We start from the raw sequence: 19748 nt of genomic DNA, 5'->3' as shown, positions 1-19748 counted from the left end.
ATCAGCTGTATTTCCTCTATGGCTCCACAGGGGTGCAGGGATCGCTTCTGGATCTACCTCAGAAGGCTCAGTCCACACACTGCAGGATGGCTGATGTACTGGGCACAACAGCCACATTATCATGAGATAATGCAGTCTGGATGGGTTTTGTGTAGCACAGACAGTCTGCTTCCCAGAGTGGGAAGTTTGTTTTTGTCCAGCATTATAGGGCCATTAAGCAAAGAGAACCAGTGGACGCTACCATAATGTCCCAAATCTTTGGTTCTACTTGTCTTGTGAGCTCTTTACATGGGATTTAGACCTATTTTTACTCTTTCTTTTGTCTTTCTCATGCTAAAGTAATGCAAATAAACCTAAATAAACCTGTCATTTGAACAAATAAAGTCTGGCAGAAGGAAATGGTCTTAATGAAGGAGCTGCAGCTGCAGGGCTGGTTGAAATGTGGTGATGTGGGTGCCAGCTGGCCAGTCTTTCCCTCACACAAGTCTGCATGAACAGCCAAACTCCAAGATCCATGTCACACATTGATGCTAAGTGACATTCAAGAAGGGTACAAAATTACAGGTCAATAGCCTGGAGCTGTAAAGGGAAATAGGCAGTAAGAGAAGAAGTAAAAGCAGTGACAGGGAATGAAAAGAAAGATTAAGAGTTGGAAAAAACTATGTAATTTGTTATTAGCCAGAAATTATTTTGGCAATATTGCTTTTCATTACTTTTGTATGCATTTATTCCTCTTAGAAAGGAATTTTCCAAATTCTCCTTCTCTCTAATTATAAAATAAATTCTGAATTGTAGGCAAGAGAAGCTGTATCACTTCCAATGGGTCTGGTTACACTCAGTCCCAATGTACAATAGCATTCAAATGCTTTCTCTTCTGCCATGCTTGAAGAGTACTACAAAGCATTCCCAGGTTGATAGCAGAGTCAGCCAACTGTGTCCTGCCCGTACCTGGGGAAGTGTGAGTCAATTCAGGACAGCTAGGAGGAACTGGCATGGATTTAGCTTGCAGGTTTGGGGGAAACGGGGATGGAGAGGGGAAATTTGCTGTTGCCTGGTGGGCTTAGAAATTGAGGAAGGGGAGAGAGGCAGCTCATGAGGATCAAAGACCTAATGCAGGAGAACTGTGAGTCCCCTGCACATGGGCTGCATGCTGAATTTGGGGAGGGGTCTTTCCAAAAGAGCCAAAAAGGCTCTTCCAAGCCATGGCCAGCCTGCAGATCTGCAGCCCCAGAGTGAGCCCATCCCCACACCAGGGTCAGCACTGCATGCATACAATGCACAGGGAGCAGTGGGCAAGAAGCAAGGCTGGGGAAGGAGTGCATCCGCAGCATGTTGAAGAGGAGCACAGGCTTCAGTGAGAGTGATGGGAGGTTTGTCACATCCAGGGAGTCACATCTGTGCTGGGCTTACATTGACAGAATGAGTCTGTTTGGTTTCATGGCAGACCAGAATGAAGAGACGTCCGATACCAGTGAGTCTCCGGAGTCTGCGTTGCTGGCTGACGTCTCAGCAGAGAAGGCCGCACAAGACTCTGACACTGACCTAGAGGTTGAAGGTGAATGTTTTCTGACCATCTGTCCTCACTAGCCTTTCCCTTTGCAGAGCTCTACCTACCAACGGATATGTAGCTGAAATGGAGACCAAGGACACAACCCTGCCAGGGTCCTGACAGCCACGCCTAATCTGGCAACTGATAAAGGCAGGGGCAATAAATTTCCCTCTAAGAACTTTCCCTTTGACATCAAGCATCTTCCTTCAACTGCTTACTATACACTGTGACTATTCCTTTGTTCCTTCTCTCCTCTAGTCCTTAATAACCAACATTACCAGCCCAGCCCACTGCCTGGGCAGCAGGAGCAGCTAGCTGAAGCCAGGGATGGAACTGAGGCTCTGCTTATGTGCTCCTGATGAAACGCTGCAGTCTGCATGCCATATGTTTGCCACAATTGTCCTAGACTTTTCTGGTCTTCTCTTATCCCCTGCCTAGTGAAGTCAGTCCTCTATCTAAACAAGTCTTGCACTCATTTTTGTAACAGTAGGATTTGTCCATAAGTTTGGATGAGAACTTTTAAACTTGTTATATATGGAAGGAAAATAAAAAACCATAAGAATGCAAGAAAAAAATACTTTTTTGTTAGAGGCCTCAGACTGAACTGGAAAATGTCTTTGACGAGAGGGGAATTTGTCTTGAGGTCAGACCATTGAATACATATAACAACATGGAGAAATATGAGCTCTAAGTATGGGGTTTGATGAAGGAATTCCAAATGACAGGTTTTTGTGGAAATACAGCCGCCAGCTGCGCTGATATGTCTCACTGCAGCTGTGTCAACAACACTCAATGGCCAAGATGAGAATGCTGGGATTCTTTCTGCTGGTTGTAAGCCAAAATGTTCTGAGCTGCCCTAGCTCTGATGGCAATATCAGCTGCGTGCTTCAATTAAGATTTTAAAGAAAAAAAAAAAGATTAAAATGTTTTTGCCTGATGTCAAGAATTCTCAATTACACCAAGAAAGGTTTAGTCACATTGCAGACTGGTGAGAAGCTACAGCAAGTCACTGGAGGGCAAATGGAGAAGCAAGGAGGATACATTAACTCTTGGAGGTCTGGTATAAAGCGATGGGGAGACTCAGGGGACAATAACCCTTTAAGAGTAAAACCCTACTGTTGTTGCATAGTGTTACTTAATTTTATTAAGTTACTTACTTTATTTAAAAGAGGAGAGAGGACAGTGAATGCACCACTCATCAATATACTTTTCTCTGTAGATCCTGAAACGGCCTTTGCGGGCATTACGGGTGCAGAGCTGTACTTGGAAGCATGCAGGCTGATGGAGGTGGTGCCTGTCTCACACTTTATTAAGAACTTGGCCAAGCCTTATATAAACCTGAACCACCATGGTCTAGGACCCAAGGGTGTCAAAGCCATTGCTATTGCTCTTGTGGTGAGTAGCCAGTAAGAGTAGGGCCACTGTTCTCAAGAACAATAGGCATTTTAGGCCACTCTCAAGCCTGGAAGCCATCACTGAGTACACTGTGGGAGAAAAAGTCATGTATCTTCCCCATAGGAGCTCTGAGCATCCCTAATGTTCCTAATCCCTTGCACAGGGAAGTATTGTATGGCAACTGCTGGCCTTTGCTAGAGTTACCTCCAGGAGCTAACTGATGCCCTTCCAACCTGCTAAAGGTTGTTTACCTTTATGTCTTCCCAGTCCAATGCAACCATCACCCATCTAGAGTTAGAAGACAACTGCATTCTGGCAGAAGGAGCGAAATGCATAGTAGAGATGCTGCGAGAGAATTCCTGCCTTCAAGAACTGGTACCCAATCTGATGTAGTTTGTAGCCAAAATTATTGCTCACTTCATGCTCACTTCAGTTCAATCATCTGAAAGAAAACTAATTCATTCCATGACGATTTTAACAACATAACCGTTGTTCCCATGCAAAAATACTCATTCTGAAAGTCATGATACTTTGTACTGCGCTACTTTCTAAAATTACAAGCTTCTGAGAAGCAGAAGTGTGCATGTGATGGCAGTCTGGTGCATCTGGAACTGTTCTCTTCATTAGCAGATGTGACAATAATTACCATAACTAAGTCTTTCTAGTTCATACTTAGACAATGGAAAAAATGTTTTGGTCAGGAACTATCATTCTCCAATATGACATGAGGAAACTTTTCTAAATAGATTAAGGGGATATGGCAAAACTTTCAGATATGAACTGGTAGGAATGTTCCTTCAATCTGAAACTAGGGTATACAAAATGTGTTTTGATAGGCTATGGGATCTGTGTTACACTAGAAGAAAAGATTCCAAATGCCTCTTGGTTCACTGAAGACAAAGACCCATGTGAAACTGATAGCTGTAGGGTTTTATTCCTGTTAGGAAAGATACGGGGTTAAACACACCTATAACTCACATGTTAGTTACTGTCTGGCTGACATCATATTGCTCATCTTGCATTATTCCCTTTATATCTTGGGCATTAAGAAGACAGTAAAGCTTAAATTCATTCTTTGGACTTGTCCTTCTTATCCTCCCTTCTTTCCTTCCAGAACATGTCCAATAACCACCTAGACACAGCAGGAGCTGAAGCCATTGCCAGTTTGCTTTTGGATAACATGTCCTACCTCCGTGCTCTTCAGCTCTCAGGTGGGTTGTATGCACCCAAACAGCGATGGCGGTGGAAGTGAAATAACATGTGTTTCATTCCAGTCTCTCATCCTGACAATATTAGTCAGACCATGGGCAAAATCAGTCTCTCAGCTATGTCTTTGACAGGAACCCAGAGTAACAGTGGAAATCTAGATACAGTGATGTGATTAGATACTTGGCCTGCTCAACCTCCAGCACCTCTGAAAACCAGTCCCTTATGAGAAACTTAGATAATTGCTGGAATGTCTCCCACATCTCAGAGTAATTCTACTCTATGGAGCGAAGTGGAATAGTGACTAACTTCTTACAGCCTGATATGGGCTGTGATTAACTGGAGGTTCCACCTAAAAGCACAGCTTCCTGCAGACCCCAGCACAGCACGAAGGGAGAGATCGGCACACTGTTAACGTACTTCTCCTCCCCAGGAAACAACTTTGGAGAGGAGACTGCACCATATTTGGCTGAGGCATTAATGGTGAGTTACCTGAAATCCAAGGTCATTTGTAGCCCTGGCTGAGTAACAGACTCTCCTCATCTTGAAGCTGCTACTCACTTGGCATGATTTCACTTGGCAATGCCCATATGAATTCCTGGCATAATTCCGCTAAGTGCCTCTTGCTTACTTCAGAAACGAGAGAGGCTGTGCAGACACAGAGCAGGATGGACTGTGTTAACATTTTCTCAGGACAGCCGTGTGAGTCTGGCTGAGAAACAAATCTTCTGGACTGTGTAACAGAACAATAGAACAACATCTGGGTGACAAAAAGTTTTCAAGAAGCATGGGTAACCCAACTTCATATCATTTTGCAATTCTCCAGTAAAAAGAAGATGCTTGACTTCTCTAGCTAGTTCCCGTCTCAAAGCCTCTGCGTCATTTGGCACCACCAGAAGCTGCCTTGAAACAAGGCCTTAACCTGATACCAGAAAGTGCACTTGGTCAGGGTGCAATGGTGGGAGTGAAATGGGGGCAGGAACAGAATTGCAGGATGTGTTGCAGGCCAGACACGAGCTGTGAGAGGGAATTTTGCACAACACAAAGTCCCATTGCTTTTGCTGTTTTGGGAAGATAATCACTGTGATGTTACATGCCTGACAAAGCTTTGTTTTGGGACACACAGTGCCGCAATCTCCATGCTGATGATCTTCCATGCTCTGAAGAGTTCAGTGTGTCTGATATCCCTCTGTTTCATCCTCATGTGGGGGCCTTGGCATGGCAGCTGGTTGCAGCTGGCTGGAAGATCTCATTGTCTCTGCACATTTGTCTCTCTGCAGGGCAATTACCAAGTGAAGGAGCTGGATCTCAGCCACAACGAGTTCTATGAGAAGGGAGGACAGCTCCTGGGAGAGATGCTCGGTAAGTTAATTTATTACTCCCGCAAAGCCAGGAGTACAGGCACTGGGGGATTTGATGGCGTCAGCACAGTGAACATCTATTTCCTTCTTCAGCAAAAATGCCCCATCACCTGGTGGGTCGTACAAAAGACAGAGCACCCAGGTTTAGAGCTCCCTGCCTGGTCCACAAGGCTCACCCTCATCACCACAGGTGATTCTAGCAACTATGGCTAACATATTAGAACAAAATGCAGGGTAAGAAAACACAGTAACAGAGCAGTCTGTGTAAGAGAGAAGAGAGCTGAAAGAGAAGTCCCTCAGGGAGTACAAAGCAGAAAATTGCATTTTACTAAAATCTAATAGGATCTGAACTGTTGTTTGTTTTAAGCTTTTGATTACAAAGTTCAGGAGTGATTTCATTTTTTCTTAAGTAGCCCAAACTCTCATGATTTGAGCCATTGCACAGCAAGCGGCAAGGGAAACAGATTAGGAAGAACTAAAATTAAGCTGCCTAATTTATTTGTTCAGACAGAGTGAGATCCAGACTGTGCTAGTAGCCCTGGAGAGGGAAAGCAAACAAAACAGTTACAGTAATTCAGTAATCTCATGTGCTATTAGTGCACTGGGCAAGACTTGCATGAATATCTGATGGCTCTTCTTCCCTCAGTATATCCAACACGCCTGCTACCATAACGGCCACAAGCCTGTGCTACGAGCATCCAGTGTTCATTGAGCCTTGCAGTAACACAATGCCTTCAGTTTAATTAACGCTTTCCTTCTCCTGGTTCAGTATTTCCACTGATATGAACCTCTTTCTAATTACAGTTCATGCGTTTAAAAGATGGATCAATTAAAACTGCTGTGAGGGACAAGGCACTGTGCCCCTGCCTTGGACAAGCCTGCAGGCAACACAGAGATCAGTACCAAAACTTGTGACCTTCCTAGCACAGAAAAATGTCTCTCCAAACTTAAAGGTCTTACAGCTCTTCTTTTCTTCCCGCTCACTTGAGGCAGGAGCAGCAGAGATTAATGCAGAATCTGTTACTTTTCTGGTTTGTTTCTTAAAGGAATATTTTAAAGTCAACTAAACTCACCATCTGCCTCAATCCAACCTCCCATCCATTGAAAATCTGGATAAGAAATTCTCTCTGAGAATGAGAAGCAAGTGTTGGCAGCAAGTCCTACCCCTCCCAGTGTCGCAGTAGACACAAATGAATTCACACATATCCTGCTCTAAGTAGAACTTACACCGTGAGGTGTGCTATGCATGTGAATTGGCACTGGCACATATACAGCTGGGCACAGCTACCATATGAAGCTGAATTCCTCTCTTCTGCTAATCAAACATACGCAGAGTGACTCTTGATATTTTAGATGTGGCAAGGAGAATCCAGACATTTTTTGCAGTGAGAAACACAGACAGTGTCTATTAATATAAGAAATCCTCCCTCTCTCTACCTTCCTCCTTCACATTATTCTTTGATTAAGCCAGAAAAAACATGTTCCCTTTCTGCTTGTGATCAACAGCCCATTCTCTTGTCTTTGGCTGCTGTGGACAGCAAAGGCTCTGCAGGTACAGGTTCCTCCTACTGCAATCAATGAAGGCTGTTGCTGAACCCGCAGCAAAATTTCTCTTAGTCCCTAAGTGTGGGTCAGCAGCTGTGTCCAGACCACTCTTCATGAACTAACATCTCAGTTTCTCTCTCCTAGCCAGCAACACAACACTGGAGATTCTGGACCTGAGCTGGAACCACCTGAGGAGGAAGGGGACAGTAACACTGGGCACAGGTCTCAGGGTAGGAATGTCCCTGTTTTGTGATACCCTTCACAGTGATTATTACCAGGAGCTGGTTGAAACACTGGTATGGAACTCAAATCCCTGAGGTCTGAGCAGGATTCAGTAGCTCTAGCAAGGCTCTTGACTTGAGCTCTAGCAAGGCTCAAGACTTCCTACTGACAGTGGCAGTCAGCACCAGGAGAAAACCTGAAGCAGTGAGTAGGTCTGGTGATTTACGTGGATGGAGAGACCCTGATGGCATTGCAGAGATGTTGGATTCACTGGGGCTGCCTGGGTGTGACTTGAGGGATGCTCCTGTCTCAGCCAGGCAAGAAAGGGTAGAGTGGTACAGAAGATGGGCATGCAGTAGCTAAGATTCCTCTTCTCTCCCTCAAGGGCAATGGTGCACTGAAAATACTCAACCTTTCTTGGAATGGCATTGGCAACGAGGGAGCAGTGGCCCTAGGAGAAGCTCTCAAAGTGAATAACGTGCTGGTTCACCTGGACATCAGCAACAACCAGATCAACAATGAGGGAGCCAAGAAGCTCTGCAGGGGCCTTGAAGTCAATGGAAAACTCAAAATCCTGAAGGTAAAATAAAGCCCAGGCATGACTAGAGGAAGAGGCAGGAGGGACAGAAGACAGAGGTGAGCTGTCTCAGCTAGACCTGGAGGAAATGAGTATTGCTCTGGGTTGAAGGTGAGCAGAGTGGAAGGAAATTCTATCCCATGAATTTCATTTTCTTTTCTGCTCCCTCAAAAAATCCCCCAGGGACTGGCTTGACATAACCCCACACCCCTTATCACCCCAAAGTGGTTGATTCCTGTCATGTCTAGTCTCAGTCAGGTGAGAACCTAGGCATTCAACAGGTCTGCATATATACATAAAATGTAGTCGTGAAGGTACATGTGTACACTGAAGTTTGCAGGTCAGCAAGAGTGCGCCTTTCTCAGTGTGCTAATGATTTGCTAAAAATTTATTCAAACACAGGATAAACTGTCATTGCCATGTCAGGTCAATGCCACGGTACTACCTAAAGGAGAGGAGTCCTGGAAAAAGAAAGCCAAAACTGCCTTCTAGTAAACTAGGGATCAATAATCCTGGAAAGGGCAAAACTGAATGACCAGCTAAGCTGGCTTCAGAGGTTAGGGTTGAGAGCTAACATGTCTTCTCAATCCAAGATCATTCTCTAGGAATTCAACTCGGAAAAGTCAACTTGCTTACAAGCTGTATTCTCAGCTAGATCTAACATAACCATCCTGAGAGCCTACAAATGGCAGTATGGTGGTTGAGGGGCATCTTTAAAGCTGTTCATGTAGGCCTGTCTTTGGACATGCCTATCCTTGTAAATCACTGCAACCACACCACTCTTTGGGAACGCTGTTTTAGATTATGTAAATAAATGTGTCTGTCTGCCTTGCTCTTAACGTGACTTGAGGTAAGGTCACTAACTCACACCAAGGCATAGCTTTCTCTATGTAGCTGCACAGACTGTCTTAGGAGCTGGTAACACAAAGGCCTTAAAGGAGGACATGTCTTCTGCTGGCCAATGTCAACTAAGAAAGTTTTCTTTCAAATAGTGTGAGTGGAGGCTGCACATGAAATCCAAGGTGGGGGAGAGGTGATGTTCACTTACTAAGAGATGCACATGGTAATGCCAACCCCATAACACCAGATAGCTCGACCTGGTAGGCTGGAGGCAGCCGATAAGCCTGACCTCTGATCTGCTGTGCTGCCAAGAGGAGCCAAGGGCATGAGAATTGTAGGCCCCATCCAGAGGGACCGTACTAGCAAGCACACAATCAGATGCAGCCCATTGCCTCAGCCTCTCCCCATCACATGACTGAACATGATCCACATCACATACTCCTGCATGACAGATATAAGGGACCTGATACGTGGAATTTCACACAAGGAGATGGAAAGAAGCTGAGAAGGCAACTCCACTGGGGAGTTGCTTTGCAGATTTTTGTGGGACAGAGACAAGAGATAGTGAGATAACAGACAAACCCATCGAAAGGGACCACAGTTATTCTACAGCCCTGCTGAAGAATGGGAAGAAAGGGTCATCCCTGAGGTTACAGCATGCCTTCTGCCAGGCATTAAATCCTCGTTCTCACCACATCTGGATCTATGTCTCTTCTTCCACAGATGGCAAATAATCCCCTGACCATGGAAAGTGCCACTGCGCTAGTCACATCTGTCAGAAGGAATCCCAAATCCGTGATTGAGGAGATCAACATCTCAGTAAGAGCTTATGTGCTGGAAAGCCTCCAAGACCATACACTATACATTTTTAGGAACTGGGTGGATCACAGAGCTGCCCCAAAACTGTTTTGAGACTTGCTGTTTGTTTCATTTATGCACAGCCGTTAATAAAAAGAGGCTACTATTCGACAACCCTTCTAGGAGCCATGTGGAAATTATAGGGCTTTGGTCTAGCTCTGAAGAGAGGTGCCTGTAGAATCACCACATTTCACTCCCTCCCATTTTGCAATAGCAGAACAAGAACAAGGAGTGAATTGCCACTGGAGGATGAATTCTCTTCATCCCCTGAGCTGTCTCCCTCCAGGGTATCTTAAGATGCCAGATACTGTGAAGTGCTTTGATACCCTGTCAGTATGTATGAGGAGTAGGAGAAGATGGATGTTTCAAGGCATTGAAAGCAAAACAGTTTTATTAAAAAAAAAAAAAAAATTAAAAGGCTGCTGTGGAAGGAAAAAAAAAGCCCAAAGAGGCCAAATCTTAGTATGCTTCTCTGTAGCAAGTCGGGAGCACAACACATACCATTGTAACCTCATGTGCTGCTTCTGAAATGGGAGACCCAGAAATGCTTCTGAGCTCCTCAGTGGGGGCAAGGGTTGCATTGCAGACCAGCTGTGGGGAGAGACTTGGGCACACATCAGTCTGCTCCTGGCCCTCCCATCCATGCATTGGTGTTTCTTTTTCCTGTGGATACTGTATTAAAGAAAGAAACTAAAACAAAGCAGAAAAAATAATATTCCTCTATGGCCTTTCCTGAGAGTATTGAGGGCTTTCAACAGAGATCATCTGAAGAACAGGCATTCCTCTAGGGCAGAAAATTTTTCCTGCATAAATTAAGATCAAAGAGAATTATTTGCAAGTTGCAATTACTCTGCAAGGAGTCAGGCCTCATTCTGCAAAGGAAAACTAAAACAGGCTCTGTGGGGGTAAAGGACTTCATTACAGTATACATGGTTCTGCTAGTTTTATTACTAGTAACCTAAACAATTAATACACTTGGAAAGAGTAATGTATTTTACCTAAATTCTGAGAAATTAAAAAAATTATTGGAAAATACTTATGTAAAAGGAGGCACTCGAGAAAATTTGAGGCAATGAGTTAATTAGCATTAAGAATCTTCAACCTAAATCTCACTATGCATTTCTGCTTTTTAGGGTTAACAGATGCTGTCTTCACCTCACCCTTCAAAAAGTCTAAATTACCTGGCATTTCACAAGATAAATGCTCAATGGCATGAATTTACAATGACATTTCAGTATCCCAATCAAATGCTTGCAGGCAAACATCTAATCTGCCTGACAGACTTCATTCCACCTGTGATGTAGGGAGTCTTGCATTTCAATTCAGATTATTTGCAAATGTAGAGCTCTAAAGATCTTACGCTGTCTTAAACCTTTAAGAAATTAGTAAAGTTTTTAATCTTTTATGGGAAACTTAAGGGAAGACATAAAGAAAAGCCTCTTCTGCCCCTTTTCCCAGTGATAAATGTTTATCTTGACTTTTAAAGAATCACTAGTGTGTCTGTAAGGGGAATTTTGAATAAGGATCATATCTAGAAATCTTTGCATGAGTTTGACAGCACTAGCAAAGGTGAAGGAATAGAAAGGCACACTTTTAATGACAGTTTATTGCTTCTGACAACATTTCTAAGCATGACTGTTCCCCACATTCTTTTCATAATCTACTCTTCATAGGGTTTCAACTCGCAGATACTGACTATCAAACATTTAATAGAAGTCATGAATCAAAATAGCCAGCACATACCCATCTTCACCACAGTACAAAAGAAAATACCATCGCTTTCCAGCTGTCCATGTGTTGTTTTTCTGGACTGTGAACTGACTGTGTAAAAGATACAGAAATGCACAAACTGGCTCCCTCCAGGTGCCGCCCGACCCCGGCATGGTTTGTTAGGCCAGACATGGTGCTTTGGATATGCTGCTTCTGAGGCCGCACTGGCAGTCCACTGGCTTTCTCATGGGGTCAAGCCCAGGCTGGCAAGCCTTGGAGAGAGCTGGCAGCCAGCAGAGCCAGCTTGGGCTCTCCTGTGCTGTGTTCCCAGGACTTGGCCACTCCACAAGTGTGCATAGTGCAGGGACGTCTGAATGGCTTCTTCAGAGAGTCACTCTGCATCCATAAAACCATTGGTCCTGAATGAAAGCTAGTAAACCCAGCCCAGCTCAGACTCATTCAAGACTGTCTTCAAGTAGCAACAGTCAAGAGCTCACTGCATGGTAGATCATAAGTTTCTAGATGGATCTTAAGAACGGTAGATCTTAAGCTTCTAAAAAAGGAAGCTATAAGAATGCATTAGGAGACTTTGTAAATACACTTCAGGAAAAAATACGGTGCTTGATGCCTTGGAAACTTCCCACAATGACCAAAAACAAGCTTTCATGAATTTTCTGAACTGCCTTCAAATTTCCAATAATTAAATATATAGCTAACACAATACATGAACAATTATTCTGCCATCATGGGTATGAACAAAATCATAATCATGGTTTCAAAAGATGAGTCAAGCCAAAAGCAAATTTGTCATAACAAATTTAGAAGAATAAATTACAGTGACATCAATGTTTGCATTGATAGTTTACTTTCCAGTATCACAAAACCCTAAATCAGAACATTGTGCTGCTGCCCATTCTATAAGTACTAAACCAGAAAACTCACAGTGTGAGCTCTGAAACGCTGAGATGTCACTACCCTGTTTGAAATCCTTAGGAAAAAAAAAACATCAGGTCTTGTACTGCTGACTGGAGCTTCATATTAGGGTTACACAATGAAATAGAGCTTTACCAAAAGTTCTTTTCATCTGATGACACCCGGCCCTTGCCAGATAGATGCATCTTTCTTGTCTGGGCTATAAAGCTACATTGCTGAAGATACTAATCCATTTAGGCCTTGGATGATTTTTTATTTTATTTTTGCAGAACTCTATGTCACATGTTGGCCATTAACTGTTCAACTTGCAGTCTGCTTCTTAACCAAATGGAAAGGAGACACATGTAGAGCTATCTCAGGGATGAACAGGAATCACTCGAATAACCTAAGTGATCTTCAGTGTAGACATTGACCTGATGAACATCTAGCTTGCATTAAGTTAATTTCTACATAAATTAGTAGATCGTTTTCTGTCTCAGGCACAGGAAGAGAAAAAGAAGAACACTTGTTTAGGGTCAGGCCTCCATGGGATTCTTGAAAGAGAAGAGTAGAAATGGGAGAAGGCACCACCCTTAGGAGAGAAAGGTTAATGTTGACTTTAGAGGGATTGTTAATACAAACAAGTTGTTCTTTGTGTGTCCACACTGACTGCACTCTTCTTCCGCCTACATACCAGAATGTGTTGGTGAATGAAACTTTCATCACATTGCTGGATTTGGTGTGTCAAACACATCCTGAACTAGATGTCATCTATGGCGAAGTTGAAGGCTGTATCGGCAAGATCCCCAAGCAGCATCCAAATCCCATGAAAGTGATTCAGGTGAGCTACTGTATTTGGGTCCATAGCTCCCCTGTACACAGTACACATGCTCCAAGCACCTGAGGGATGGAAGTTGGAAGGGGTAAGCTTTCTTTCAAGTGGGAAATTCAGCCAAGTTCCTTCAGAAAAGTTTATTCACAAAGACTGTCACAATGTTCATATGTCTCAGTCCACACAGATTAAGCAAATCCTTCGATCTTCAGAAAAAACTAATGCCTTGGGATCTGAGAGCACTGGGGAAACACGAATCTGAATAGATGTTCACCCGCTGTGTAAAACAGATTGATTTCAGGTCTGATCCAAATGAGTGTCCATCATCATCACAAGCCCACTGCAACAGTTGACTTTCATAGAACACCTCACTGACAGTTGTGCATCAAAATTAATGTGCTTCATAAAAGTAGGATATGGTATTACAAGCAAATACTGTCCTCAATAGAGATTACTTAGTCTTTCAAGGTCTGTAATGTCTATGGATAGCAGCAGATGGTGCTGTCCTCCTTGCTGGAAGGCAATGCAAGCACTTGAGCATTGCTGAGTTAAATAATACTTTTGCAGTACCAACTTCACTGTATTTCTTAGCTGCTGTGCAGATTTTTAGCTAATTGGGTGAGACTGCTGTAGATATGGATTCAGGTGAACTTAAGCAAAAGCTTGGGCTTTTAGCTCAGATCAAACAGTGCTGCTGTGCTTCCAGCTAGTGACACTCACACCAGCATGCTTTGCAGTCTTTAACAGCAGTTATGGTACTCAGATGTGTCCTCATTCAAACAGACGGGAATTCAGGGAAGAGCAACTAAAGTGATCAGAGATGTCGGGGCAAAGATTGTCTCTGGATTAGGCAGCCTAGCCAAGCAGTGGCTGCTGGGATGAGGATCAAATATGCAATTATCAGGAGAAACATGTTTACTACTAAGTCGCGTTTCAAGGTAGAGGGAGGGGGAGGTATAACGGAGAAGAATGGGATTAACCTGAACAAAAGGCTTTTGTTCTGACAATTGCACAAGCAGTTATGGACTCAGATATCTCAGCAATAGGCTGAGTAAAGGCAGATGGACAGATGGAAGTTATAATAAGGGGAGAGCTGGAGGCAGGTATCAGTGGCTGTTTCATGGTTATGCCCATGTTTTATCTCTGTTTCTCTTAGAACTACTTAAAAGAGCACAACCTACGACTCTGGGACTTCTTTAGGAATATTGACAAGGATGGAAACATGAAGATTCCTGTGGCAGCCTTCCGGAGAGCTATGATGCAGGTGTGCTTCTGAAAGCATGGCCAGGGTGCTCTTCTGGCAGGGTACTGCTCTGGGGAAACCCCTCTGCTGCAGCACAGCCACCAGCCAGCCTTGCTGGTGACATTGTTCAGACTAAAAGGCTACATTCACCCATTGCAAAAGTTGAGCCCTAAACAAAAGTTGAGACCCAACAGAAATGCTATGACATCCAATAAATACTGCAGATGGCATCAGTGATAATGGATCAACTTCAGAGTATCACAGGAGCCTTGTAAAATGAGAGGTCAGCTGATTGTATAGGATATACATGATCTTGATAGAAAATTATGTCTTACTGCTATGGGAAAATGAAAAAGAGTCATTTAAACCCTTGCTTCTACACGCTGAGTAGACAGTTCTCTTCCAGCGAAAACCCAAAACCAGCCAAAACGTGGTACTTGGGATCAGTTGCAATGGTCAGCCAGCTATGATGCTATTTTACAAAAAAATGCAAAAAATTGTTATTTTAATCCTAAAAGAGTGAAATTGCCTCCCCAGCACCACTCTGTGGATTTTTTCTATCCCTTCTTCCATGCACTAGGCCATCTACTCACCTATTAAAAGATGTTGGGTCCCAGTATAATATGGAGGACTTCTGTGCTTGAAAATATCCAGGTTTGCTAACATTTATCTTATCCTCTTAGCAATCAAGCATCCCACTGGATCGAGTCCAAATTGGAGAACTAGTGCGCAAGTTAGACCGGAATCAGACAGGAGTTGTGGACTATAGGTGAGTTTAGTGCCCTCGCTTGTCTTTCTCTTTTTAATTTGGCTCAACACCAAATAAACATAGCCTTATTTGCTTTAGAAGGTGAAGGGACATATGTTTTTGGCCAGTCCATTACTTACTTAAGTAAAAGGTAGATGAAATAACACCTTGCATGCTTAGAAGCCCTGTTGAGCCAAACTAGAAGTCAGTCTTATATTTCTGTGTGATAAACTTGCTGTGAGAGTGCAGAGATCTGAGAGCTGAACGGCATTTTCATTCATGCTTTTAAGCCTGTGTGAGAAGCATCAGCTCAACACTGTCCTCCCCCTGAAGCCAGGGTAAGATTTGCAAAGACAGCCTATCTGTGCCTTCAGACCTTTTCCTCCATCCTCAGGGACTCTCGGTTTTTTCCTTCTCTCTGATCCTTCTTCTTAGGAGACCTAGTTTTCCCTGGAAACCCACTTTCAAACTACAGAACTTTTCATTCTCTTGGAAGTCCCTCTTCCTTAGTGTCTGTAGCAATCATGTCCAAGTTCTGAGAGCCTGAGCAGTCAGCAGCAAACTCCTTGGAGGTTGTCAGTCGCTGCAGGCTAAACCGCTTGTCATTGGACCCAAAATTCCCCCTAGATTTCCCATCAGTTCTGACACGTGACTCATCAGCTGAAAGCTCTATTAATCATGCCCAAATATTCCTATTCATCAGCATATATTGATGGGTTTAAATATATGCTGTAGTCTAGTTTTAAGGCTAGAAGCGATTTTGCAAATCTCTTCATCTCTTAGCTTCCTAATGTTTTCAAAGAGAAGCAAATTACTTTGTTAGATCTGGACTTTATTCCTTTGCATACATTGATGCTGTACTAAAAGCATCCATGCTCAGATGCTAGACAGGCCTTAGCCTGGTTAATCTTGAATCAGAGCTTACATGGGGTTCCCAAGTACTTTAGGCACAAATTACAGAACCGTGGTGAAGTCGTAAGCAAATTAGAAACCATTAAAACCCAATGGTCAGCAAAGACTTCATTTGGTGCCATTAATGCTGCCGAGTTGATATGTGGGGGAAAAGAAATATTAATATTTACTCCTTAATTAGCTGCTTAATGCATTTTAGCACTCTAGTATGTGTGGTAGTGGTAATACTCACCTTGTAGACAAGAGTCAGAAGAGTTGTGACCTATGCTGTCCTTACTGTTCCCACCTCAGGCTGTTTCCTCAAGGTCCTCTCAGCAACTTTAAGACACCTAACAGGAAAGATTAATTTTACTAAATTAATACTGGTTCACCTCTTTCTTTTCAATCAGTCAGTTAAAAGAGCAGAAGCCAGCACAGAAGGCTGTGGAAGGGGAACTCGAGGAGGAAGAGAAGGAATAGCCATAAAACTGAAGCAAGGAGGCAGGTCAGACAGTGAAAGATTGTAGGAGAAATACTGGAAGAAAGCCGAGTGGCCCTGGGCTTGGAGAGGCCCAATACTGGGGAGCTCTAATAGGATAAGTTATTGAATAGAGAAATAAAAGTGATGTTCCACTACACAGCAGGCCCATATACAGTCTGGTCCTTTAGGTTAGGGGCAGAAGAGATTGGTCCTTTGGAGCTGGTTATGAAATCTGTCTCACTCTGCATGCTGATGATGCTGAACTTACTTGCAGAGACAGAGACAAAAAGCAAGAATGGGGAAACCAAAAGAAGCCATTACCTTTATTATCCCCTTTTGAGGGAGAGCAGATGGACAAAGAAAGACTGAAGGAAGTACCCTGCAGACAACCCCTACCAGAATTAGCAGTTCTGACACAGGGACCATTGCAAGAGGAGAAGAATTAAATTCATAAGAAACTACAGCTAATGTTGCTAAAAACATTATGGATAATAAGAATTGTATTTAATATCTCTGTGGGAAAAAATACATTGAAAGAGTGGAAACCATAACATTTTAAATGGCTCAGATACTAAACTGCTTTTTTTAAACCAGTATTTAAGAAAAAAAAGTGTTTCAACAACTCTTAAGAAGGAATGAAAGCCTTGTATATGTTAATATTTATACAAGAATAGAATTTATAAAATGTAAAAATATACAGATGAGCAGAGCCACAGAAAGTATATTTTGGCATGTGCAACTGCAAATATAGACTATACCACCAAGAAACATGGAGAACTGGGAAATGTTGGCCCCTCTGGGATGACCAGCCTTCAGTGGAAAGGAAAAGAAGCAACTGGTTACCATCTGATAAGTTCCCAGCAGAATAAACACCTGGAAAAAAGATCTTGGAATTATAGTTCAGGTGGCTCCAGTGCCTCATCAGACGTCAACATGACATTCAAGGTCAGATTGGATGGGGCTCTGAGCAACCTGATCTAGTTGAAGATGTCCCTGCTCCTTGCATGGGAGTTGGACTAGATGACCTTTAAAGGTCCCTTCCAACCCAAACTATTCTATGATCCTATGATACTACGATTCTGTGATTGTTGATGTGATGGCATTGGCATGACTGCTCAGTAGGCATCCTCAATACATGATGGACTGCTAGGCTTTAACTCATTAGCTCTGTGCTTTATGATGTCTGTAACTCTTCCAGAATTTACTTGTGATTGCAGTTGGTGTCTCCTTCACATACAGAATACGTGGGGTTTTGACATGACAAATCAGAGCAGCAGAGAGCGTTTGAGATGTTGGCTAGTTTGCGCATGCAGGAGGATAACGCTGTGGGACTTTTCTGTTCTCTGTTCGTTTCCCAATCATTCTGAAAATGCAATTAGCTTTCCTTGACTGATTCCTAAGCACTGAGGTATAGAATCATAGAATCATAAAATCATTAAGGTTGGAAAGGACCTCTAAGATCATCAAGTCCAATCAGCAACCCAACACCACCATGCCCACTAAACCATGTCCTGAAGTGCCACGTCTACATGTTTTTTGAACACTTCCAGCGATGGTGACTCCACCACCTCCCTGGGCAGCCTGTTCCAATGCCTGACCACCCTTTCAGTAAAGAAGTTTTTCCTAATACCCAGTCTAAACCTCCCCTGGCGCAACTTAAGGCCATTTCCTCTCACCCTATCTCTTGTTACTTGGGAGGAGAGACCGACACCCACCTCATGACAACTCCCTTTCAGGTAGTTGTAGAGAGCGACAAGGCCTCCCCTCAGCCTCCTAAATTAAACTTTCAAAAGTACAAACTTGCACGCTCAGCCCCTGAGTGCCAAGGCTGGGGGCGGGCCGGGAGCGGTCCCTGCCCATCATTCTGCAATTCGGGCTGGCTCACGCCTCGGACAGACCGACAGACACGCGGCTCCCGCGCCAGGACGGCGCGCGCCGGCAGTGCCCCCTGCTGGCCGCTAGGTGTCAGGCCAGCCCCAGCCGCGCGGGGTCTGCTTCCGGCTCCTCTTCGGAAAACCGCTTTCCTGGAAAGCCCTTCCTGGAAAGCGGGAGCAGCGGGTTCCTGTGGGTAGGCCCGAGGCTGGTGGGTTGAGGGGCAGTGCCCGCCCTACGTTTGGTGCCGGACTCGCGGCATCGGTGGCCAAGGGACTGGAGATACCACACAGTTGGTCCCTTACCCATGTGGCAGCTCTTGGCATCTCTTGCAGGCCCGTGTTTCTGACGTGTATGGAGCGGCGTCACTGCTGCAGGACAGCTTTTAGTACCCCTGGGATCCACTGAAGTTATCGCACATGACCCACGGACCTGAGTGTAGTTACTCGTCATTTCTGGAGGGGGCTGGTGTTCAGAACATGTCATCTAGGATGTTCTTCACTGGCTCCAAGTGTGTTGACTAAGTGTTCACCATCCAGTGGCCATGCCAATGTAAAGTATCTATGCCTCTATCTCCCCCCTCAGCCCCAAGAAATCCTTTTTTGAGTATTTTTTCCTTCAGCTTGAGAGGCATACAATGTAAATACCCACATATGCAGGCTGAGAATTAAGGCCAGGGAGCTGTGAACACCTGATGATTTTGTATTTGCACAAAAAAACAAGTGGAGTTTTTTTCATGACCAGCAACTATTGTTACCTGACAGAGAACAAGATTTACAGCATTCCAGATTTTCCTAAAAAAAACAAGCCTCTTGGCTTATCAGCAGGCAGGTGCTTTATCAGTCAGTTAAGCTGGATCAGGGGTGAGAAGTTTCTCACTTGTTTCCAGACTGGAAAAGGTTTAAGAGAGAACAATGGGACCTCACGGTACCTGTCGGCAGAGAGCAAAGGTCATGCTTCACTGTCCCTACAGCACTGTGTTTGTTCTGCAGAAAAGGGTGCACTGTGGATGGAGGAGTAGCATGTATATACTGTTAAATATCTTTGTCTTCTCACAGTGTCTTGGGTTTGTCTTGCGTATGTTACACGTGCAGCTTTATCTCACGGAGAGCGCTGTTGTGTATTAGTCACACATTACTATTCTGCTTAGGTTTGCACAGAATCGGCTGCTCAACAAAACTGATTTGTCCAATTATCACCCTTAAAATTCTAGATTAGATACAGCCATCAAAAATCTTCTGTAAGAAAACAACATAATCAAATAGAGATGGGTACTGGCCTGCGGCAGGCATGGCTTTTATTTATTTGACTGTCCACTTAAACTCCAGACTCAACAATGATATGGCAGCTAGATTGCACCTTTACACCAGGAAAAACCTACAGGGAGATTGGATGGTTTCTTTCAGCTGAAGAGTTTGAGATGAAATTTCCATTCCAGAAGGGCTTAATAAATAAAAATTACCTCCTTTGCCAAACACAAAATCAAAAGAGATTGTATGTCTGTGA

General features: G+C 43.7%; 1 protein-coding gene across 1 annotated transcript; it reads left to right on the top strand.

Annotated features, from left to right (window-relative positions):
• Nucleotides 1-1401: 1401 nt before the first annotated feature.
• On the top strand, nt 1402-16369 carry LRRC74A (leucine rich repeat containing 74A; the record flags this gene model as incomplete). The annotated part of the gene is made up of 13 exons (XM_082000138.1): nt 1402-1555; nt 2769-2944; nt 3212-3319; nt 4059-4155; nt 4584-4633; nt 5431-5512; nt 7201-7286; nt 7664-7858; nt 9419-9514; nt 12873-13016; nt 14164-14271; nt 14934-15019; nt 16300-16369. Exons 1-13 carry the CDS (start codon nt 1420-1422, stop codon nt 16367-16369), a joined length of 1434 nt encoding a protein of 477 aa, XP_081856264.1. The 5' UTR covers nt 1402-1419.
• Nucleotides 16370-19748: the final 3379 nt, after the last annotated feature.

This window comes from Phaethon aethereus (genome assembly GCF_964289735.1).
Source record: "Phaethon aethereus genome assembly, chromosome: 5".
In the NCBI taxonomy this organism is placed as follows: domain Eukaryota; kingdom Metazoa; phylum Chordata; class Aves; order Phaethontiformes; family Phaethontidae; genus Phaethon; species Phaethon aethereus.
Note: the sequence above shows the minus strand (reverse complement) of the source record. Positions and strands in the feature narration are given on the sequence as shown.